General features: G+C 37.6%; 1 protein-coding gene across 6 annotated transcripts in view; it reads right to left on the bottom strand.

Annotated features, from left to right (window-relative positions):
• The window catches only part of DGKH (diacylglycerol kinase eta), a 195,969-nt gene that overhangs the window by 77,787 nt on the left and 92,970 nt on the right, over positions 1-25,212 (bottom strand). For all 6 annotated transcript variants that reach the window (XR_014020872.1, XR_014020873.1, XM_081284538.1 and 3 more), the window contains exons 3-4: positions 23,041-23,151; positions 20,921-21,001 (exon numbers count right to left, since the gene is read on the bottom strand). Coding sequence is in view for 4 of the 6 variants with exons in the window: in XM_081284538.1 (XP_081140664.1) it covers positions 20,921-21,001; positions 23,041-23,151 (192 nt within the window). In the remaining 2 variants the exon portion in view is untranslated. The remainder of the gene's footprint in view (positions 1-20,920; positions 21,002-23,040; positions 23,152-25,212) is intronic.

The raw sequence follows: 25,212 nt of genomic DNA on the forward strand, positions 1-25,212 counted from the left end.
GACTAAGGTACAAAGAAGGGACATCCAACTCAGTTTCCTAATTCTAGTGTCCAGGCTCCACATACCATGGACTCTGAGAACCCAGCCACAAATACTGTTTTTTAAAAAAAACTTCAGATGATTCCAAAGTGTAGCCAAGTTCGAGACCCAGTGTCAAATGACAATTTATTGCTACTCACAGCAATGTTAGAATTCAAAAAATAAAATGTTTCTAAAGAGAAGTCAGTTTGAGAGAATTATTAGTCTAATAACAAAAGCAGAGTGATTCAGTGCCTAACTCTAGAGTCAAACTGACCTAGACCAAATCCCACCCTCATCCTTTGGTACCTACGCGACTGTGGACACATTTCCTAGGCTCTCTGAGCCTCAGTCTCTCCTCTGCTAAGTGGGGACAGAGCAATAATCCAGAGCACTGTGAACAGTGTTAATTTATAAGCCAGATAAAGCAGTTAGCACAGTATGAAAGCTCGGTCAAAGCTTAGCCAGTATTAGCATCACAATTTTTCTTAGCCGTGACAGAAACTGCATGTACATTTACACATTTCTTCTTTCATATATATACTTCTTGTGTAAGTTGTGATCCAAGATGAAAGCATAATGAGCTGAAGTAAAAAATGGAGACGATTTGCCAACAAACAGATACTGACCAGTAAACTGTGAACAGAGGGATAATGATAATGACCTTCTGACCTCCTTCTTAAAAGATATTTAAAAATATCAACCAACAAATTAGGAAAAACAAATGACTCTCCCTAACTGGAAAGTTTCAGAGTCCCTGTACAGCTCTGAAAGAATTCAGTGTGCCATTTCTAGTAAGCACGGTGCCTGAACTCTTCAAGATAGGTGGCTGTTTGTTTTAACTCCGATTTTTTGGTTGTGCAATGAAGGAGATTCTATAACTTTCTCTGGTTATTTTAAATGCCAAACAAGTTTTTCTATCAAGAGATTCTTATTTCTAACCTAAAATTCTTTCTAACAAACCAATCACTTCTGCCTCACTGCAGGACTCCCTGTGTCTTTAGTAAAAAGTCCTGAACTGTCCTCACTGAAATAAAAATTCATATGTAGTAAGAAGCCCTTATGGGAAAGTAGGATAAACAGGAAATATAATTGTGCTCTAGCAATTTGTATTACCTATGTTTATTAAAATATAGGGCTCTAATTTGACTTTTATTATAAAAAGTATAAGTATGAGCCTTTTTCATACTAACTCTGCTATTCCTGAAGTTGCCAACCGCTCAGTCTTAATCTACCTCTCCCATCTTTCCTTATAAAATCTATAGCCAACTCTTTAATTATGTATGTTGCTTTCTTCTCATTCTTTTTTTTTTATGGAGTGAAATAATTCACTTTGACAACTTAAATGTGCCAAGCTGCAATGTAATCATGCATCTTAAGTGACTATTTGGGGAGCAGAGATACTCCCATACTTCAAAGAGTTAGCCGGGAACCTCTCCCACCCAAGAGCACAGATCTGCAACTGCACAAGCGCACCCAAATCAAAACACACCCAACAAAGCTCCAAACTGGACTTGCAAAACCCAAATCTTGGTTTTGGGGGAGGTGAGGATAATGTTGGATGTATTTTGGCAAAGTTACTAAGGGGATTCTGATGCACACTCCTGTTTATCAACCATAAAGGGTAATGTAAGTGTTTAACTACATTTGTATATATAACGGAAGTATAATGTCACAACAAATGCATTTCTGGCACCATGACCAAAGAAAGCACCACAGATACTTTCAACAGATAGTATAATTTAAATGAATAGAAAAACAATTTTTTTTTTTTTTACTAAGAAGAGACTTTATCATGCTGTTGTAATACCACACATGTTCATTTTATAGATGCAAACTCTGTGGAATCTGCACTGAGTGCTCAAGAAGAAAGAAAGTGATAGTTCCATGGAGCCCTGGAATGCAAATTTTACAATGACTAAGATGAGACAAAATAACCCATGTAATAAAATAATGATAAAACTGAAGTCATCCAGTAATTCACATACATACAAGGACTTCATTATTAATCTGAGCTGAAACTTACAAAGAAATTCTACTATGCAGACAGAATGCCAGGCAAACAGAATCCTAAATGGCATGGTCTGGTAGCTAGACTAATGTTTTCCCCATTCCTTTTACAAGATCTAAAAGTCTTCTGAAATGAGTACATAGAATGTTTAGATTTGTACATAAACACACATACCCACCTTCCACTGAGAGTCGACGATGATTGTTAAAAGTCGCTCTATGCTTTGGTTTTTGGCTGCCCATCCTTTTCACTGTTCAGCAACTTTGGCTGAATGACAACTTATTGACCTCAGGGGGTAACTGTGCATGTCAACTAGGAGGATCCAAACTTCAAAATGCCTGTCTAGGGACTCAAACTAATAAGGGAGGCAGTTGTCAGGAATATTAGGACAATACACCAATGTTCTTGTCTACCTGTCTAGGATAAGCTATGTATTTGCTGAATGTAATATTTACTTCAAAATCAAATACAAATCAAGTACAAATCAAGTGTTACCTATATAAGTTGGCATAAATCATTGAGAATATGAACTCCTCACTCATTTGTGACAGGTTCTACAAAAAGAGTGCAAATATTAAAAAATATTTTCTGATGGAAAATTTGTGTAAGTACATAACAGAATTTTTCTGAGAAATCAGTGAATGACAGAGAAGGAAAAGACCTCTGGACAATAGGAGAACATCTCTGCCAAGAGAATGTCTTTCTCCTTTTCTGCAGGATATCTGACCACTAACTTAGGGCAAAAAAGGCAATGCTCATTGATCCTTCCATTATCTCTATAAATTAAGAATGAGTTAATTTCATTACAACATATTGATGAGAAAAAAAAACATAAACACTAAGTGACCTGTCCACAGTTTGTTAATACATTTCTTAAATGATAAGTTAACAAAAATGTAATAGCATTGTTACAGGAAAGAAAAAAAAAATCATCCCTTCCCTATAGTACACTGAGCTGCAAAACTGTACTCAATTCAATCAACCTTTCTCTTTCCCAGCCCACATGTACCTAAGCAGTATTTGAGAAGAAAGGTGGAAAGAGAAAGAGTCAAAGCCTGGCCACTGTATTTTTTTAGGAATGCCTACTAAAGAATAAGGGGGGAAGTGCAGTGATGTGAAAGATTTACTATCAAACACTGCAGATAAAATAGGGAAAAGAGAAAACAGGTAAAGCCAGTGTGACAAAATTTAGATAATACCAAGATCTGGACAATGGGACTGTGGGGTCTATTACAGAGTTAGCCTGAGTTTGTATATGTTTTAAATTTGTCCTAATTTTTTAAAAAAGGACCTACACATTTGAACCCATATTTTTTTTCTTTTTAACTTTCTGGGGTGCTGAGAATCAAACCCAAGGCCTCATGCATGCCAGAAAAGCACTCTACCACTGAGCCACATACCCAGCCTTTGACCTGCACATTTGAGAACCCTACCCAAAGCTCTTCAAGGGACCAAGCAGGTGAGAGGCCTAGGTGTCCTAGTTTCCTTCTGCACAAGGACCAGTGAAGGGTTCAGCTCTTGGCACTGAACTCAGGTGGTTGAACACATCCACCAGGACCCAAGTCTCTGACCTCCCATCTCCCTCTCCCACAACCAACTCAAATTAGATAAATAATGAAATTTCCTTGCTCCAGTGGCCCATAATATCCACAGAAGTTAATGGATTTCTGATTGAGATGGGGTGGGATGGGCTGAGCTCAAGAGCTATCAGGTCTTGCTTCCATCATTCTTGAGCCTCAAGCTTAAGATGAGATCAGTTTAATTCCATACTCACAAAATTTGCTTCTGCATGAAGGGATCATAGCTTCATCACAGTGTCATTTTCCACATTAATCTCACCCCTTTCTACACCCAAATGTTGGATTCTTTTTCATTGCCTTAAAATATATAATATAAATTTTTCTGTTGCCTGTTTCCATGAAAAAAAGAACTACAGATCTCAGTGCTTACTACCAATATTCTCCCCACATATACAGTATTTCCACCAGACCTCAAATACTAAAAGGAAAATTTTTTCTTTAATTAAAAAAAAATTCAAATATACTATAAAATTAAAATTTTCTTGAAAAACATTTAATAAAATAGTGCACACTTTAGTAAAATGAAGACATGTAAGATGGCGGAATCCAAAACTTTTCAAAGTAGCAATTGAATTTAATATGATTTATGTCTCTAAAAGAAAACAGTCTATTTCACATCTTTCTGGGACTACCATGACTTTAAGGTTATGTTTCAGAGTCACAATCCTAACTGTTGCTTCCCAGAAGCCTCTGGTTCACCATAAAATCAAAAGTATAAAGAGTAAAACTGTGGAGGTGAAGACAGTCTCTCTGCAGGGCATGCTCTGTGTACTGGCCTCCCTGGGCAGGAGGCCTGGCAAGGGCCTCAGAAAATCAACCAAGAATACCATTAAATGTTACTTGGTGGGATATCCTATTATATCATTTATATCTACCTACCTACCTACCTAAATCACACATATAATAATAAGCCACTGTTTCATTAAAGACTAATTCGGGGGCTGGGGCTGTAGCTCAGTGGCAGAGCACTTGACTAGCATGTCTGAGGCACTGGGTTTGATCCTCAGCACCACATTAAAAAATACATTAAATAAAGGCATACTGTCCATCTACAACTATTAAAAAAAAACTAATTCGGGTCAAAAATCAGTATTAAAAATCTCTTAGAATTCAAACAAATTGTAGTTATTAATGTTTTGTCAATCCCTATTGTATTAGTTTCTTATGGTTGCTATAACAAATAGCACCATCTTAATGTTTTAGAATGAATGTACTCAAGCAGTGATGGAGGTCAGAAGTTGAAAGTTAACTTGTTGGGAGAGCTGGGTTCCTTCTGGAGACTCCAAGGAAAGTCCATTTCCTTGCCTTTTTGTTTCCAGAGGCTGCTTGTATTCGTTGGCTCACAGCCACCTTATTACAACACTGTAGTCTCTTGCTTCCATAGCCACATCTTCTCTGACACTGACTCCTTTTATCTCCCTCTTACAAGGAGCCCAGTGATTACACTGGGTCCACACAAATAATCTCATTTCAAGATCACATGATCATAACCACAATATTCCTTTAGCAAGGTAAGGTTTCCTTCACAGGTTCCAGGGATTAGAATGTGAACAGCTCTGGAGGTCCCTACCACACTCCTCAAATAAACATAATTATAAATTTTGATACAATAATGAATTGTTAAATCAGAGATACCTGAAATCTATTTTCTTACTATAATCATAATCTTAGCTAATACCTATGGATGCAAACAACTTTTCATGGAAGAAACTAATAATTAAATCATTTAAACAAGACCACTTAGAGAATTCTGATGTTGACAAAATAAAAGGATTACTTCTGTAGCATCCTACATTTTCAAAGTGCTTTGCTGTCAGTAAGGACCCACCTATTATCTCATTTTAATCTTCCACATAACTGGCCTATATGAGAGGTAAAAGAAATTTGACCTTTTTTTTAATCGTAAACTTTGTAAGTAGCAGATCCAGAGTATACAGTCAGATTTTCTAGCTGAAGATCACAACATCTTTATCCTGCTAGAATAGACAAGTAGGGTCTATGCCTGAAGTTCCTTCATATACACCACAGAACACTGCCTACAGTACATTTTGCTATAATCTGATATATGTAGATATGTGTAAGAAGTTGAATGTTATTAAAACAATCATTTCAGTAGAAATGATTGTATTAAAAAGTTTCCAATTGCAATAACAACATTATTTTTCCTGTGAAAATTTTCAGAACACTTAAGCTATAATATATCTATATTAAAAATAGCTATAACCATGTCTTTTTTTTTTTTAAAGAGAGAGGGGAGAGAGAGAGGGGAGAGAGAGAGAGAGAGAGAGAGAGAGAGAGAGAGAGAGAGAGAGAGAGAGAATTTTTTTTTTAATATTTATTTTTTAGTTCTCGGCGGACACAACATCTTTGTTGGTATGTGGTGCTGAGGATCAAACCCCGGTCGCACGCATGCCAGGCGAGCGCGCTACCGCTTGAGCCACATCCCCAGCCCAACCATGTCTTATTTTTAAAAATATACCTGGTTCACCAAAATTGGTTAAAAAAAGATACTAAAAATTACTTAACCTTCTAGAACAGGTAAAATCAATTAATATTTAGATTGCTAATATATAGTAAGCATATTCTACAACTATCAAAAGAAAATAAAAGAATTCAAACTGATACACAAATCAACTGTAAATTGTATGTAGTTTGCTTGGTGTTTGCAAACTTGCAAGCTTTCTCTGAGTTAAACACCCAGGTGGTAGAAAAACAGAATTTACTGGTTTCCCTAATAACCTTACCTAAGAAGAGGAGAGTCCATTTATTCTCCATCACAAAATGTTATTCTTAACTTTATAGCATTTTTCTCCAATTACATATTAACATCTGATTATTGTCTGACTCTGTCCACTTTGTTTCTGTTTCGTGAGTCCATTCTAAAAGCCAAACACAATTCTGGAATAAAAGTATATTAATGTTTCCAGTGATAGGCAAAGATGGTGGGTTAGATATGAGATTCTAAAGAACATACTGAAGGTGACCATTTATGATAGATTAAAACTTACTCTCTCCACTTGGATCCATCCTCTCATCCATTAGAATATAAAAAGCATACTTACTTTCTGCTAAGCAGTGTTGCAGCCCATGGTACAGAGAGGTGAAATACCCAGTCCTTTCACTGAAGGAGCTCAGAGTACAAGAGGAAATATAGGTACGTAAACCTCATTTCTGGGCAGTAAGTTCCTATCACCTTCAATCACTTGGTACATCTTATAGTTTGTGACATCCTTCAAGATGTGAACTTTGTCTATACTCTCAGTACTCTGGGTGCCAAGAGAACACAATGAACGTGCAACTAACCCAGACCAAAGGGTCAGGGGGTGCTTTGTAGGGGAAGATGAGATTCATGAAAGGACAAAGAGCAAGTATGATTTCAAACCAAAACTGAGGGGAAGGAGAAGGCATGGTTACTGCAAACTGGGAGATACACAATTGCATGGAAGAGAGGTTTAGAGGCAAGAGCTGGGTATCACAGAAAGTGCAATGTGACAACCACAGATTGAAAATGGAAAATAAAGCTATAGGGGAAATCATGAAAGACCTTTTAACTATGCCAAGGGGTATGGATTGACACGACTCTTTGAGAAAGAGTTAAGAACCAGATATCTGGCAGAGCATCAGTGTAGACAGCCTGAGGGAAGACCTGATAGGAAACTCTTACTAAACTACAGGAATGCATGAGAGGACATGAAATGAGGTGTGGAAAGGCCACTGTGCATGGGGGCACTCAGTCCATGAGGATCTGAGCAGAAGACAGAGATGAAAAGGAATGAATAGCTTCTTAGGAGGCAGATTCATGGGAACTGGTTGTGAGGAATTTAGATAACACCAGCATGCACCTTTGGAATTATAGTCATGTTAGAAGTTCAAATTCTATGAGCTACCATTTACAGAGTATTAGCAGACAGGGTATATAATCTCAGTTTACCCATACAACTTTAAAAAGTAGTAATCTTATTTTTCCTCAGAGGACCTTAAAGCTCAGAAATGTTTGTCACAAAGCACAGTAGGATTTGAGATTAAATTTTTCCTGCCTTCCTAGCCATCAACTAGAGAAAATAATGTCAAAGAATTTCTGATATCATCCTGGAAGGGCAGGCAGAAAAGACTGCATGTGCTGCTCACTTAATTTTCCTTAAAAATAATAACTGGGTCCACTGCACAGTTATATCTCGATTCCATACCAACTTGTGTATTCTTTAAAGGTAAGAGAGAGAGGGGCTGCAATGATACTAATAAATAATAAAAATAATAATACTAGCAATAATTTCATTTACTAACATGCATAGGTCTCAGCAAATCAGGCACCCTCAATGAACAAAATATTTATAAGCTGTATAACCATACGTTGCATCAGATTTGGAAGTTTTACATTGTATACAAGAAATGGAGAAGTTTTTTAAAATTAATTATAATAGCAAAAATCACAATGAGTTCAGAAATTATTTATGTAGGCTGTCACATACACTCCCACTGTAAATTAGAGGTATTAGTTAATGGACACATTAAAAGTTCTACCATTCATTTAATATTTCCAGGCTGTACCCGAGATTGCAACAATGCATTAGCCTCATTCCCTTGGCACAAGTGTGTTGGTTTATGACCGCAAATGCCTTTGTACAGGACACATATGTAATGAGAAACTTCAAAATAAAATATCTTGTTTTATATTGGTCTCTACAAAACTAAAATATTGCCAAAACCTAAATTTTCCACTATTCCATAGTCAAACATCAGGAGCAGAGAAAATACTTGAATATACCAAAAACTTAGAGCCAAGAAAACACCACAAAAGTACTTTAAGCCATTTTTTAACAGTGAAAGCACCCCTCCCAATTGCCTGCTAGCTATCCTCAGATTTTACCATCACTTTGCATTCCCAAGGTCCAGAAATGAAGTCTTGCCCTTCAGTATGTTTTATTCCCATTTTTCTACCCTGAATTAAAGGCACCGTTTGTATAACCCCCCTCCCAAACCCATTACATTAGCTTCCTCTGCTCTTTCTCCCCTCCCTTTGGCCACAGTTTCCTGATCTTTCTGCAGAAGGCCCCACATCCATTCCTTCCTTCCCTCTCATTGCACACAATCTCACTCCTTCCTTATTATGGTTTCCTGGGACACTGTGGCACTATCCAAAATGGTCTTCATGCCAAATCTGTCATTCTTGTCAAATGCATCTAATAGGAAGGTGCCAGAAAGGGTTCCCATGGAGCATTTCAAAAATCTCTGAATAGGTGATTCATATTTGTGATATGAAATTCAAAATGTATTTAGAGTTAAATGTATGTCTCCCTCTTAAACCTGCCCCCAGGTACCAACTTCCCTTCCTGAAGGCAAATTATCAGCTTCTTTGTTTTATCTCTCCAGAGATAGTCTACTTATGTATAATAACTATGTGCTTTCTTGAGGTTTAAAGACACAGAAATTGTGTGTGCATACAGAGTAACATTTTATAAATTCAACTGTTCCACATACAAGTTTCCCACTAAATAAAACTTGAAGTCAAGTCTATATTGTCCCACTTAGAACTGAATTATCCTTTTTCATGCCTGCATAGTATTACATTGGGTGATATATTTCATAATTCAGTCCAATTCAGCTGCAATTTGCACATTTGGGTTGTTTTGAATCATTTGCTATTATAATGTATACACAATACCCTTTTACATATGTCTTTGCACATATAAACAGAACATTTCAATATGCCCAACCCCATATCTGATCATGAGTGTAGTGAAGGCTCTGCTGAAGACTTGAAAATCTCTCTTTAAAAACTTATTCTGTGAAGTGAATAACTTGTTTACATTGTGTTAAGAGATTTTTTTCTATAATGGTTTTGAAGATAGTAACATCAGTCCTTGCTGATGGGGATGCTTCTACCCATCCCCATAAGCCACTTATTCTCTAAAAACATATTTGTTAATATGAACACTTCATCTGGACAAACCACAATTCTTTCAAGGGCTCCAAAGGAAGAAGCTGCTTTGACCTGACAGCTTTTCTCACACCGTAGGCCCAATAAACAGAGAAGATCTAGTAGTTTTGTTGAACAACTGGGAAAAATTATTAATGTTTATTTATTGGCAAGATTCCAGAAAAAAAAAAAACGGGAATTAAAAAGGCCTAACATTTGTGCAGAAACCAGACCACAGAGGCCAAAACCTCAGCCCATTATTCCTATAAACATGAGACCTACAATACATAGAGTGCTTTTGACTCTTCCTGCTAAATATTAGTGGCAGGCCTATGTGACTTATGGTTACTCATTCAGTAGTACCTACTGTCAGACCTTCGTACCAAATAGTACTATGCTAGATTATCATAGAGCATTAATAGAATGTGTAAAAGGGTCCCATCAGCAAAGGCAAGAATCCCTACCACCCAGACTATGTCACTGGGCAGTGCCTAGGGTCTGGAGCAATGCAGGCCATCAATCAGTCTTGCTGGAAGGGGTCATCAAGTCCTGATGTCAAGGGTCAGTGCCGTATCTTCTACTCACTACTCTCTTTAACCTCTGCATTGAGTTCCATACCAGTATGGGCAGCTTTCCACATGCTTCTGAGAAAGAGAGCTGGTTGACCCTCCTCTCCAACCCTGAGCTAACATAACCTGAGGTCCAGAACTGTCCAAAAGCCTTCAGATCTGCTGCCAGCAGGTCTCAACCTGTGTAAGCAGCAAGACTAAAAAGAAAATATATAGAAATAAAAATATCCAACTGGATAATACTCAACTTACCTGCTGTCAATAAAAAGATCATGCTTCTGACTTCACCCATTTGCTGCAGACTACACTATAATTTGTTTTCTATAAGTACAAACCTAAATTTATCTTCATATATTGAGATTTGATCTAGGCCAAGTTTAAACTGGGTTCCGAGACTACAAAAATGTGTAAGACAGAAACTATTGAAATAAAAGCCTCTTTTTGCCAACAATTAACTTAATAACTTTCTCATCAGGAAATTAAATTCTTACCTGACATCAAGGAAGACTACTGAGGAAGACTACAATTGTTACATCTTTCTTGCTCCATAAAAATGATTAGCCTAATGACCATGAAAATCAATACTCTACAATAAGCGAGGAGCCTAATCCTTGCTAGCTGTCGCACTGTTCAACAAAAACTTTCTTCTTGCTTGTAGGTAATGAGGATTCACCAGGATTGGCCAGACTACAACCCAACCTATTAAAAATGGTAGGCCCTCCCTTATCTGTTTACTGTGATCGTATTCTTAATCACAGGAGCCTGAAAATTCTAATATGCCACTCATTCTCATGGAAAGCGCACAGAGCTTAAAATATTAACTATGTTCCTTTACATAAGTTTACACAAATGAAGCTCTCTGAACATCACCTCCTTCATCTGTTGAATGAAAGGAAAGATACTTCATTGGTTTATTGAGATAATGAAATAAGATATAAAATGTACTCATTACTCCTCATTACAGGCTATAACAAAGGATTTAGGAACAAATGAAGACTCATTTTTTTTTTCATCTAAATTTCAAGTACATCTTAATTATTTAAAACCTTATAGAATAGTAGGCTTTCCTTGGTACTACTTTAATATTTATTAATACTCAAAGCTAACCTAAAATTATTTTAATGTCTTTTTTTTTTTAAGATGTTGATGCTTTTACATTGCCCAATAAAGCCAAAATCTGAGAGGTATAACAATGCATTCTCATTTTTAGAGTATCTCATATGGGAGGCAAGGCCCATATGAGAGTCACCAATGAGAACACGGTATGAGGGACACAGAGGCCCTTTCCTGGGAACACATAACTTAGGCCTCATCAGGTCATTTAAGACTCTACCAGGCTCAGATTGCTCACAAAACAGAAGGTTGCAAACATCTTTGGGATTTTTCTGGAGAATTTAAGCACTGTCATTTTCTAATATTTCTAATTTCTTAACAGAGCACCAAAGATTCTGGCTTCTTAGAAGATTTGAAACTTCAAAATTCTTACAAAACAACACCATCATAGCTAAATGCAGAATTCCAAGATAATAAACCCATTCTGAGCTTGTTCAGGTGGTCGTTGGGATCAGATACTCTTTAGCTAATATTCATATAGTGTTTTATTTTAAAATATTTTTTATTATTGCCAGTAGCTCACTTTCCCATATTAAGTCCCTATTCCAGGTACTTATGTAAGACAAGATTTTATCTTTTATAGAGTCTGAAGCTTCAGTCTATACCACAAATGGTTATCAGAAATCAGGGTCACTCTAAATGAATGTGGGACTAAAAAGCCTTCACTAAAACTTCAACCATATAAAGACCACAATGAAGTTCAAGTAAACCCAGTAGGACTCCTTCAAGCGGTGCATGGTGCATCAGTGGATGAATCAGTCTGGCAATAAGTGAATAAAAATTCATTGTACTCTGCACAACTTAGAAGCCTGTGCTTGGCAGGATGGTTGGTGGGACTGGGGCTGCTGGTTCAAAATTTAAGACATGTTGGCCAGTTTTTCACATAGAATCTCTCAGGGACGAAATGGAAGTTCAATGCCACATAGCTGTAAGTACTGCAGGATCATGTTGACAGTGACAGCACCAGCTCAGATATGTCCATTTGGCACCTGTGAAAAGCCTTATACATTGAATCTATGCAGGAAATACAATTTATAACTTGCTCCAAGACCAGTAGGCTGTGTGGCATGTGGCTGTTCATGTGGGAGTTGTAATATGCAGACGTACTAGAAAAGTCAATCCTCCAAGATACAAGGCTAACACTGGATCAACTTTTCATCTGGACAGCAGTTCTCCATTGGCCGTGCACAAGGGGCTTAAGGCTAAAAGTCTCGCAGGGAATCAACTCACCTCATCCAGGCCAGGAATAAGAAGTTTTGTCTGGTTGCCATATTTTGGTCTCAGAAATACTGGCAAGGAGCATGTTTGTGAAGAACAGACAAAGAGGTCCCAAGGAGTAAGTGTTTAGGGTTTGAGTCCTCAGTAGGCTGGGCCTCAGGTTTAGGAGACTATATAATTGCCTCTCTTTCCTATGGCATGAGCCCCTGTAATGTCAGTTTCCAGTACCAGTTGGGAGGTGACTCCTTGTCTTTTGCATCCAAGGATACTTTATGGACAGGGCCATGTTCCCAAAGGCAGGCACCATCTCCTTCTAAATTTATTTTCATTCAAGTTAAATCTTTTTTTAGAACTTGTTGCTCAATTGCCAGTTCTTTTTAATCACCACTGAATATTCAGAATCTAACACAATGTCTGAGACATACAGTAAATTCCCAATACATTATTTCTAAACAAATGAGTTCTAAGAAAAGTCCTGGAAGTAGTGGAGGATGGGGTGGGAAATGCACCAGCCTGTGAAGATAGGAAAAGTGCTGGAGGCAGCATGTTGAAGGTTCCTGATCAGGAGCACCATGTTCTTCTTTAGTCATAGACCTTTAGTGAGACCAGGCACAGCACAAGGGAAAAGTAATGCCAAGCAAAGCAACTTACAGTGATACCCTGCCCGGACTTCCAGTGACACAGCTCTTTAGCCCCCTCTGCCAACTTTTTCATAGTGTATATTCAGATCTGTCAGACCCTTTGATGAAGCTGATCTATATTCTGAGATTCATTACCATGATCTGACTTTTGCAAACAAGCCCAAGATTCCAAGAGCCCCAAAGTTGGCATAATTCTCAAGGCATGCTCATTGAGTCTTGCCTTACTTTACAGAAAGCCCATTTGGAAGATTTATGTTAGACGACTAGAGAGGTGGAGAATTCAGGAAATTACTGCCAAGATTTATGGATGGTTTCTAGTGAAGATGGAGACAAGGGCACTGTTCTTCCACCTACAACTTATCTTCACCCCAAAACTTCAGTCTAGCTAAAAAAGGACCAATGATTTCTTAATGCCCTGGAACTAAATGAAAAGACACATATGAGAAGCCCACAAAGAAAATGACAAGACATGTCATTTTTAAAAGTCCATAATGTCTAAGATACAGAAAATGAATTTCAAGTTAAACTCATAAATTATCAGCTTTCATAGTAGAAAGCCATCTGCATTGTATATAAATCAATTTTAAAAGGCAAAACAACAAGCATTTAAAATGCATCATATGGTATCATTTTAGGGTGTTATAAAATATTATAAGCAACATAGAGATAAAAATATGAGGTTTACTGCTACCAGGCATCTAATAAATATATAAGTAAAAGTGATACCACAGCAATGATTAATGAGAGGCAAGAATTGTGCTTTTTAAAGTCTTGTTGGCATAAAAATAGTCTGTGACATTATACAAACACTTCAGGAGTATATTATGTAAAACCAATATCAAGGGAAAAGATTAGAAAACGGTGCTCTGGACTAAAACATGAAAGGATACTGTTTGGTCCAAAGAAAAACTAGAGTTTACAAATATCACTCATTCATTTAACAAGAACTTCTTTCATTTATTCATCAAATAACAATTGGCTTTCTTCTGTGTTCCAAACACTGTGTTAGCCTTGGGGATCCGGTGAAGATACAGTCTTTGGATCTACAAGGAAATTTCAGTCTCCACCAACTCTTCTCACCATTCCCTCATACAATCCCCATGTCAAGATGTCTCTGACAGATCATGAAGAATGGTTATTTATCTCTTGCTAAGTAGTTTAGTGGGACAGCCTGTGTAAAGGGTCTGGAATACTGTCCAGCAATCTCTAAACCTACTCCTCCTTGCCTACCCCAACAAACACCAAGAGCCTTCAATTTGGTATTAATTGTGCACAGCTATTAGCCATCCAACCTTGAGGAATTCATCTCAGCACTTTTGAACTTGAGCCTGCTCTCAGAGCTCTCCCATGAAGTCCCTTTCAGCTGACAGAGAAGAAGATGACTAGAGATTTCTAATAATGGGCAGGGTCATTACCTCACAAGGGGCCTGTTCTATCAGATGGTGTAAGTTAGAAAGTTCTTTATGTTGAGCTGAAATTGTCCCTCTCATGAATTTAACCACAGGTCTTTGTACTGCGTGTGGCAGTAACACAAAACCAATCTACTGCTTCTCATACAAGGCAATTTCCTGAATATTAAAAAGATACTTGTCACATTTTCCCAAATCTTTAAAATAAAAAGTGTCCTATAATGCCAATGGATCCCGTAATTCCCAGACCTTTTTATAATATTGGTTACCTTCCTCTGTGAGCTCTTTAGCCAATATTTTTCTATAAGATACAGTGCCAAGAATATAATATAATATTATAGATTTGTGGTCAGACCAGCAAGTGCTTTTGATACATCTGATAATGCAGTCTAAGATTATCATTGTTTTGAAGCAGAAAAGACAAAGAAACCAGGAAAAAACAATTAATGCAATATTATCAGAACCACATTTATTTAAAACTTCAGAATAAAGAGGCAGGGTAGCAGAGTGGTCAAGAGTAAGGATTGAGGGCACATGACCTAGATGGGTCAGATTTCAGTTATTCCATATATTAGCTGTTAGCCTCTCTGTTTCTATTGTTATGGTTTAGGTATTAGGTGTCCCTCAAAAACTCATGTGTGAGATAATGCAAGAACATTCAGAGGTGAAATGATTGGGTTATAAAAGCCTTCACCCAATCAGTGAACTAATCCCCTAATGGTATTAACTGAGCAGTAACTGAAGGCAGGTAGAGTGTGGCTGGAGCAGGTGGGCACTGAAAGCGTGGCTTTGGGGTATATATTTTGTATCTGAGTGGAGTCTATGCTTCCTGGTGTGATGTCTTGAGCTGGTACCATCTGCCACACTCTTCCACCATGATGTTCTGTCTGACCTTGAGCCCCAAATGGAGATAGCTGTCTATTGATTGAGACCCCTGAAACTGCAAGCCCCCAAAGAAACTTTCCTCCTCTAAAATTGTTCTTGTCAGGTCTCTTGGTCACAGCAGCAAAAACATCTATCAAATGGAAATTATAGTAGTTCTTACTTTATAGGACTGATAATACAGCATTAGATTAATTATCAGGTATAAAGCAGTTAGAACAGGAACATGGTAGTTCCAACAAATATTACCAAATAAGATAGGCAACTAGTTATTCTAAGTAATTATTTATTTGGGTGACAAATACCTTTTGAGTGATGTGCAGTGACAAATAATATGAAAAGAAAATAACTTTTAGTTACTTCCTTTGAAACTACATATTGAGCTATTAATGGATAAAAGCAAACTGACACTTTCTTGGGTTCAAAGGATTCGATGTCCCTCTTCAGAGAGATGAACTGAACTATGTCAACTGAGAGGAAACTAAAAGGAAAAATAGAATAAACAGAAGTAACCATTAAAGAAACAAATTCTTAAGAACATTTTCTTCAGTCCCATTAATACCCAGCCTTTTCACTTAAATGATACTATGAATGCATAATTTCTGGCATGTTATATGTGGGAAGAGTATGTTCTCTTTGCTTATTGGCTTCCTTTTAAGTTCTTTTAAAACCTCTGAGGAAGAATCATAATCAAATGCTAATCAATTTTCATTATATCTGTTGGGGCAGGTGACCCCTGAACTGAAATGGCTCTTGGTTCCAGTGCTCATTTAGATTTAAAAATAAGAACTCCCACATACTGCCTGCATGTTACTGCACATCCCACAGAGTGCAGATGTGCAGTAACTGTGAGATTTCACATATATACCCCTGCAGCCTGCACAATGAAAATACTAAGGATGGTTAAATAAATGAAATAAATGACCTATGATTCTTTCTTAGTTAAACAAACACACAAAATACACGTGCTACTTTCTCTGCAAACTTCCATAAGAAGTTTTAACAATGTCAATACAATACTTCCTTTAAAATGACTCTTTTGTTTAAAGTTTAGTTTAATCTCCACTAAAAGTTAAGGGAAAAAAATTAAGGAAAACAGCTATTTGAACAGCAGGTTTCGAAGTTGAACATATAGCCTGTGGTGCCATTCAAATCATTGAAAAGCTCTTCTTTAACAAAAAAAACATTTACCTAATAAGGTACAATTATTTCACTCATTACTGAAAGATTGTTTTTCCCAATAATACTTTTTAAATAAGAGATGAACATGGAAATAGATCTTAACTGTGACTCTGAACGACAGGCAAGATGAAATGTTTTCTCAAAAGGAAGTTCATCCAGGTTGCCGAGGTTGGTTCCACAATTTAGCTACTGTGAATTGTGCTGCTATAAACATTGATTGGCTGTGTCCCTGTTGTTTTTAAGTCCTTTGGGTATAGACCAAGGAGATGAATGGATTTTTTAAAATGTGGGGGAGATATATATATATATATATACACACAATGGAATATTACTCAGCAATAAAAGAGAATAGAATCATGGCATTTGCAGGTAAATGGATAGAGCTGGAGAAGATAGTGCTAAGTGAAGTTAGCCAATCCCAAAAAACCAAATGCTGAATATTTTCTCTGATATAAGGAGGCTCACTCATAGTGGGGTAGGGAGGGGGAGCATGGGAGGAATAGACAAACTCTAGATAGGGCAGAGGGGTGGGGGGGGGAGAGAGAGAGGGCATGGGTTAGAAATGATGGTGGAATGAGATGGACATCATTATCCAAAGTACATGTATGAAGACAGGAATGGTGTGAAGATACTTTGTATATAACCAGAGATATGAAAAATTGTGCTCTATGTGTGTAATATGAATTGTAATGCATTCTGCTGTCATATATAACAAATTAGAATAAAAGAATTTTTTAAAAAGAAAGTTCACCCACACATTCCTTCAAAATTTCCAAACTTTTAGAATTTGGCAACATGGTGCCACTTGTGAAGGAAATAGAAGGATGACACAATCATAGTAGTATAACTTACTCCACACTACTATGTTTGTAGTAGTTTATTATAGTCATAGAAAACTAATACAATACCCAAGGTGATTTAGACAACTGAAAAACAAGACAATTATTAACTCGAGTTGGGAAAGGGAGACTATGGAAGAAAGGAAAATAAGTCATACTGTATACAGATTTTAAACGATGCCCACAAATCCTGTGACACTACTGTCTTGTTGTCTAAGTCCCTTCCACTCGCAGTGGGACCAGCCTCAGTGATTTGGTCATACCAATCAAAAACAGTAGATAATTCTGAGCAGCTACTGGGTTAGGCCAATTGCTACCCTGCTCCCTGGAACCCATTTTATAGAGTTCAGCAATGGATTTTCAGGCAAAACATAAGTTGTCTATTTTCTACTTACTATTTATAGATTGTCCACATCCTACTATCCTCATCAGTATATCATCCTGAGGGACTTCAAACAGAAGAGGGACAGCTATAAAGAAGCAGGATTTGGCCATCTCTGGATTCTTCAGACATGACACTATCACGCATCAACATTAACCTCTGACCTACAATGGCTGAAATAACAGCACCATAATCTAGAAAGGCAGGATATTTAAATATTTAAAGACAGGGAAGATAGTCAATTATCAGTTGAGAACATGCCTTTTTCTCCATTTTACACCCTTGAATGTTTTATCAGATCCATTTGCTGTAAAAACCCTAAGCAATCTGCAAAAAGTATTAGTCCCTACATTTCTAGGAGGGCAAACTTCAGAAATAATATTTGGCTGAATGAAGAAACTTCTTGAAAATATTTCAACAAAACAAGTCTTCCCAAGCCTAAAAAAAGAACTCTCAACTTACTAATTAAAATCAACAATATTTATGAATAAGGTCTAGCAGAGCTTGTAATAAAAATACATGCTTAGCTAAGCATAAAGCACAATATGTAGATTCTATAAGAAACATATAACAGGAGAGACCACACATAGTTGGAGGACAAGAAAGAGCTGTATGTAGAAAAAATATGAAAACCTCCCCAAACCCAGCTTCTTCAGTTCCTTTTGCCTTTAATCCAAGCCCTAGACCTTCACCTAAAATTATCCCATTCTTCAAATTTGAACCCTCTTTCAGATTAACTCTGGTTCCCTGTTAGGGAGAACCCTTGTCCCCACCTCCACAAGTCTCTATAGAGGACAGAACTACTGTTTCTTCCCCAGGGAAAACAAGTGGCTGATCTAGACGGTAGGACTGCGAGGTTCTTTCCCCCCACCCTCCCATTCCTTCATGGGGAGGAAGGAGGAATGAACCACATTTCCACCTTAGGCCTCCAACAATTTATGAGAAGCCCTGTACTCAATAGGAACTGGAAACAACAAAGTAGTATCTGACTACCTTGTATTTTATTCTCCAAAGCTGAGAATGCAGATGGGGGAAAGATGGATGAATTATTCATTCCCCCAAACACCCAGCAATCCCTTTCTCTTTCTATCTAAAATGACCTATAAACCACCAACTTGGATCAATTCCATTGTTCTCTAATGTCATTTAAAGAATATTTAATAAGCATAGGGATTAGGAACATTACAAAAAGGGTTCTTTAATCTTTGCAGGACTCTCTTGACTACCTAGTAATCTCTGTCCATTTTCAATGTTCTGTAGAAGCCATTCCAAACCTTCCTGAACTCTCACAGCAGATACCCTTAGTCTTCAATTTCACTGAGAACAGGGTAGTATTTGGGATTGACGCATAAGAGCCTCCGGCCTCCACAAGCCTTTGTGCCCTGTTCAGTGCTAGCTCTTAACCTGTGCTCTGAGGCCTGTGCCCTTCCCCTTACCTGGTGACTTTGCTCCATCAATTAATTAGTCTCTCTCTGTCCTGACTTTGACACTTGGTTCCACCAGTTTTTTCCTCTCTTCAAAACCCACTTTAAAAACAAAGCAAAAGAACAACAAAACCACAACTCTCTTCTACCCTAGACATTCTTCTAGCTGTACCTGTCATCCTTTTAACAGCCAAGCTTTAGAAAAAAGCTAGCTCTGTCTGCCTTTTTACTTTGCATTCCTAGAGTAGCCAAGTGGGTGCTACCCCTCCACCAAAGCAACTCATGTCAACAAGGCAAATGAGTTCACAAATTCAACCACCACTTTGCAGTTCTTTGACTTGATCCTCTACAACTTCCATCTTGAAACGGTCCCCCTTTGGGTTTTTATAACATCACTCCTTCCCAGCTCTCCTTTACTTAAGAAAGCTCTCAGTCTCCACTGCTCAGATCTTACATTTTAACATTTTCCCAGGATTCTATTCTGGGCTTTCCTCTTCTTAAACTAAACTCTCCCTGGGGAAGGGGGAGAGGGAGAGGAATATTTACACTATGAATTATCCCTCATGCCCATAAATCAATGACTAAATCTGAATTTGTTTGCTTCCTCCCTCACCCCTCCCTCTACCAGGGCTCACCTCCATCCCTCACCTCTCTCTCTACAGAGCCCTCTGTATTTGTTTATCTGGCTGTCCCCCCTGCCTTGGTATGCCCAGAGGATGGACACAGCCCACTAGTGTCAGCAGTGGTAGTGGCTTCTTGGAGTGGGGATTGGGAGTGTGACAGAAGCAAAGCGTCTTAGGGGAGCTAAGGAATGTGCAGTTATAAATGGGACCCCACATGAGCTTCGCTGAGCTGTGAAGATCTGAAGGGAAATTATAGACAGATGCATATACATACCTCTCTGAATTTCTTGTGTTTAGCATTAGTGCCTGGCACACAGTAGCCACTCAATTTATATTTTGTGAATTAAAGAAGTAAAAGAAGAATGGGATACCTGAAATAAGTCTGAAGAACTGATGGGATTTCAACAGCTGCAGAAGGAGGAGGAATCATTCAAGTCAGGGGAAAAGGAAAAGCTCAGGCAGAAGTGCCCCAGGGGTAGGACGCATAAGGACCAATAATGTCAGGAACTCTGTGAGGCTGAGGCAGGATATTACAGGGCTTTACCTCTGAGTTGGGGTTGTACTATACATGCAATGGGGAACAAGTTTGGTTTTTTTAAAAGAAGTCATTTGTGATCGGAAAAGAAGAAACTGGAATAGAAGACACCTCTTAAATAGCTCTTGAATGAATGAACTAAGTAAGAAGAAATGAAGGCCTAAACCGTGGCAACTTCCTGAACAACAGCAACAGGAGTAAAAATGGGAGAGAAGGAGAAAATATTATTTTTAAGATTGTTGATGAGTAACGAAGTTTTTACATATTCAAATGACAATGGAATTAATCGAAGTATTAATTTAAAGCTCTAAAATTAAGAAGTACAAATTAAAACAAAAAAACCCATTTAAACCCAAGTTTATTGGGCTAATTGATCATAAATAAGACTGAATATTAGAATGTACAATTATACTTGGTATTAGAATTTACAATGTACTTATCAGATTTTCTTGTTTTAATAAGAACCCCAACACACATAAGTTGACACACTGTTGATAACTGAACTGGGCATCTGTATAAACTCAGGAAAGACCATTTTACACCCTTTGCATAGGGAGTTAATAGAATATGTCCATACCGTGAAGCTGTTGTTAGCATTTTTTGTGCTTGCTTCAGCTACACTGGCATCTGAAAGGTCAACTTCGTCAAATATCAGCGACTGTTAATGAAAAAAGAAGACAAACATATTAAGTAAAACTTAGCCCCATGCTCTTCTAAACATTTTTACTATCAGGTCATGATTATGAAAGCTATGTCAAGAATAAGGACCAGAAAATGAAGAAAAAATTAAGTGAGTGATTTCTTGCAATTTCTTCTAAGGATGGATGAGTGAAACCATAAAGTATAACTGGGCCATAAATCCTAAACTGAAAAGAACTTTAGAGAACCCCCAGGACAATCTTCCAGTGCAAATTCTCTGGACTCCCTGAAAGCACCATAGCTACCACTTATAGGGAACCTATGGAGTTTCCTGTGCACGCACACACAGACATACGCTCACAAGCTTGTAACAACACTCCCAGGCAGCAAAGGCCAAATCATTGCTCCCAGGTCTGCTAAGTGAGAATTGAGAACGAATCCTGGCTTGAGGTCATGGTGATTTACTGAAAATTCTCAATCTTATTTTCCTCATTTATAATGTGTGTCCAATATGATAGTGAATGTGCTCTGCAAGAAGATGTGTTTCTTTTACACTCTTAAACACCACTTTAACCAGTATTAAGTGGCAAAAGCTCCATAGAAAAGAGCAATGAACCGATTCAAAATGAGTTACTCACTGTTCACACTCATTCTGTTTTTCAGAATGAAGAAGGATGCAAGGATGGCATAACAGTGCACATCTATTAATTGGGGAAAAAAAGTACCCCCCAATCCTTTTTGTGCTGTTGGGGACTAAACCCAGGGCCTCATGCATCTAGGCAAAGCCCTCTACCACTGAGCTGCACATACATGCAGCCCTAAGGGTCGCTCTCCTCTGATAGCTTCCACTCCCCATCCCCAATTTCCACAGGGTTATACTACTCTGCTCCCATTCAATCATTTTAACTCTAAAATGCTCACTGACTGGCAGACATTTACAATCTAGCACAGGAGATGAGACAGACAAAACCAATTATAATGTAAGAGACATTGTTAAAAGTGGAAGAGAAAAGATACAATAAAACTGGGTTCTCCAGGGGAAAAAAAAATTGAATGAATGATGGGATAAGGCCTATTTGAGGGAGACAATAAAGAAAACAGAGGGTTTCATCAAGGGGAGAAAGGGGAGAATCATTCTGTAGATAGAAAACATAGGCCCAAAGGTTGAAGGCTGTCAAGGAGTGCCTCTAGAGACAAACAGGAAGTCAGGATAGAGCCAGGTCAGGGACGACCTTGAATATCCTGATTTTAAAAATGAGATTATTTTATTTGGTTAGTCCTACATAAGTATTTGTTTATTACTTCTATTATAGCTGCATAAGCTAAGTATTGGGTTTGTGTGTTTTTATCTCCTGGTATATAACTTTATCAGGAACATGTATTTTTTTTAAAATGGGATTATCCAACTGGCACAGTAGCAAAAAATCTTAATGTTTATTTTTTAAATAATACTAAAATTTCAGTTTTAATGGGGACATTTTACTACAAATTTTTCTTCCAAGAATGCATTATTATTTAACTCAACTATTACATAAAATTTATGTTGTCTTGATTTTATTTCAATATGATTTTCATTCTTCTTGCTACTATACTAGAGTAATTATTTTGTGCCAAGTATCATATATGCACTTGGTTTGCATTATCACCATTAAGCCTGTTCTCAACAATGAGAAGCAACTGTTAACAACTCTCTTCATGCGCAGAAAAAGGTTTAAAAGTAAAAAGTAAAAGAAAAGGAGAGAAATCAACAATTTGAGTTTATTATAGCTAATAAATTATATTTAATATTTTACTTTAATTGGAAGGAAGGAATGGAAGGGCAAGGACAGATTAACTACACTACAACTTTCCTATAAGATGATTCTCAGGGATAGGTATAGGGCTGACTGAAATTGACCTCTTAGGGATGAGGTTCAAGATGGATCACATTTTTACCAACACCATACAAAAGTAAGCTCATGCTACCATGAAGCTACAGGACAAAAACAGCTTATACAATCAAATTTTTAAATCCATCCACAATCTCAATTCCTGAAAACTAGTATTCAGTTGAATTACCTTTGAGTCCTTTGCATAATAAAGTGTCCGGCCTCGAAGTTTGAAGTAACGCTTTTTCCATCTTTGGAAAGAACTGGTTTGCTTCAATAGCTGTCCTTCTTTGATACTGGTCTGGGTGGAAAGAGAAGCACAATGGCACAATTAAAATGAAAACTAAAACCAAATGCAATTCTGAATCAATGATGCAAAATCATTAACATTTTGAATAATATTTTTCATGTTTTGAATAATATTTTTCATGTCTTACAAATTACAGGAGAATGTTTCTCTCATCACAATTGAATCAAGGGAGCATGTAAGCAAAGTCCCTAAGAGTAATAATGAATTGAACATGGTTCTCTTCCCTCAAAGAATTCACAAACGGTAATGAAAGACACAGGCACACAAACTAACATTTGTAATACAGTGTGATACACATCCTGTCTAGTATATGGTAAGTATGGTAGAGGTGCAGTATATATAATGATTAGGAATGCACATGGGTTCTGGAGCCAGAAAACTTGTGTTTAATTCCTATCATCACAGGTAGCTGGATCTTGTTAGGCAACTTACTAAACTTTTCCATGTTTATATTTACTCATCGATTAAATAGGGATGTCAGCAGGACATACCTTACAAGGTTGGCGCAGGAAATAAATAACTAACATGTAACGACTTAGTCCATGACATATCTTAAGTGTTCATTAAATATTAGTTATCACAACAAATGTGCATACAAGTACTATGCATGGTGGCCCAGAGAGGGGAACATCAGCTAACCTCAGAGGGAGTCAAAGAGATCCTCCCAGAGAAAGGCTCCACCGTGCATCTTGAAAGAGTGTGTCAATAAAAATGGGAAAGGGAAGGGTATTTTAGATGTGTGCAAAAGTAAAAAGCTTAAAACATCCTGGACATTGGTGATTCTTTAAGGAACTCCCTGTTAGAAATGCAGCCAAGTGTCTGCAGGGGGGAACAGCAGGACATACTGCTCAAAGAGGTAGGCAGGGCTCTGTGACTAGGCAGGATCCTGCTAAGTGTTTTTAAAAATGTCAGTTCTCTTCATTGTCACCAATGAAATATGTGGAACTTCCCTGACCTCATCTAGTCCCACCCTTTCTCAATCCTCTCCATCCAAAATGGCCACTTTGAAATGGGCATACATGCTCTTCCTTAGGCCTGGGCACTAGGCCCTCTCTCCTCCTGTTCTGCTCTTCCCTCCTCTTCCTTCCCTGGCTAATTTCTTCACCTCCTTCTAGTCTGGACCTTCTCATTGAGACCCACCTCACTGACTGCCTGTTTAATGCTGCAATGGCTCTTGTGCTCCATATCTCCCATCCTGATCTTATTATCCACCCCCACAAAGTACTTTCCATCTTCTGAAGTATAATGTAATTTACTCATTTATTATGTTTATTGTGCTACCCCTATTAGAATATAAAGTCCCTGAGTTTATTACATCTAATAAAGTTAAATTTAATGTTTCATTTTAATTGGAAGAAAAGGAGAAAGGGAGGAAGGAAGAAAGCAAACTACACTAGAGCCTTCCTGTAAGAGTGTCCTTAAGGGACGTGTCACAAGACTAGCTCAAACATACCCCATTTGGTTGGGGTCCAAGATGGCTCAGATTCATAGTAAATTCAATAAAAGAATAATAATGCTATAGTGAGCCTCCAAGACCAAAACAGCTGATAGAAACAAAGTTTTAAATCATCCCAATGGATCGAGCACTGATGTACCTCAAGTGCCAAGAACATTGTCTAGCTAGCACATATGACGAGATCTAGATGAATGAATGGCAGATGCTGAGATTAAATGCCATCTGTTTGATTACAGAGTTTATTTGCAACTTTCACACCCTCCTGTCTCTTATTGTCAGTAAGACATAAAATATTGAGAAGTTTGTTGTCTCCAATAAAGTAATTAACTTATATTTTAAAGTTTCCTTCCAAATTCAATGAGAGATTTCTTCTAGAGCTTGCTCTAAGACTGTCCTCCAAGAATCGTGACATCATTGCAAGTTTAGTGGTAATAAAATACTTCTGACACTTCAGAACCAAACAGCTAATTTAGAATCAGATAGTCAGGCTTCCAGTCAGGCTCCCCTACATGCTAACAGTATGAACCTAGGCAAGTCACTCCAATTCTCTGCCCCAGTTTCCTCTCCAAAAATTGGGAAGACAGATACCGACTTCG

The sequence above is a fragment of the Spermophilus citellus genome (genome assembly GCF_964194105.1).
Source record: "Spermophilus citellus genome assembly, chromosome: 1".
Lineage (NCBI taxonomy): Eukaryota > Metazoa > Chordata > Mammalia > Rodentia > Sciuridae > Spermophilus > Spermophilus citellus.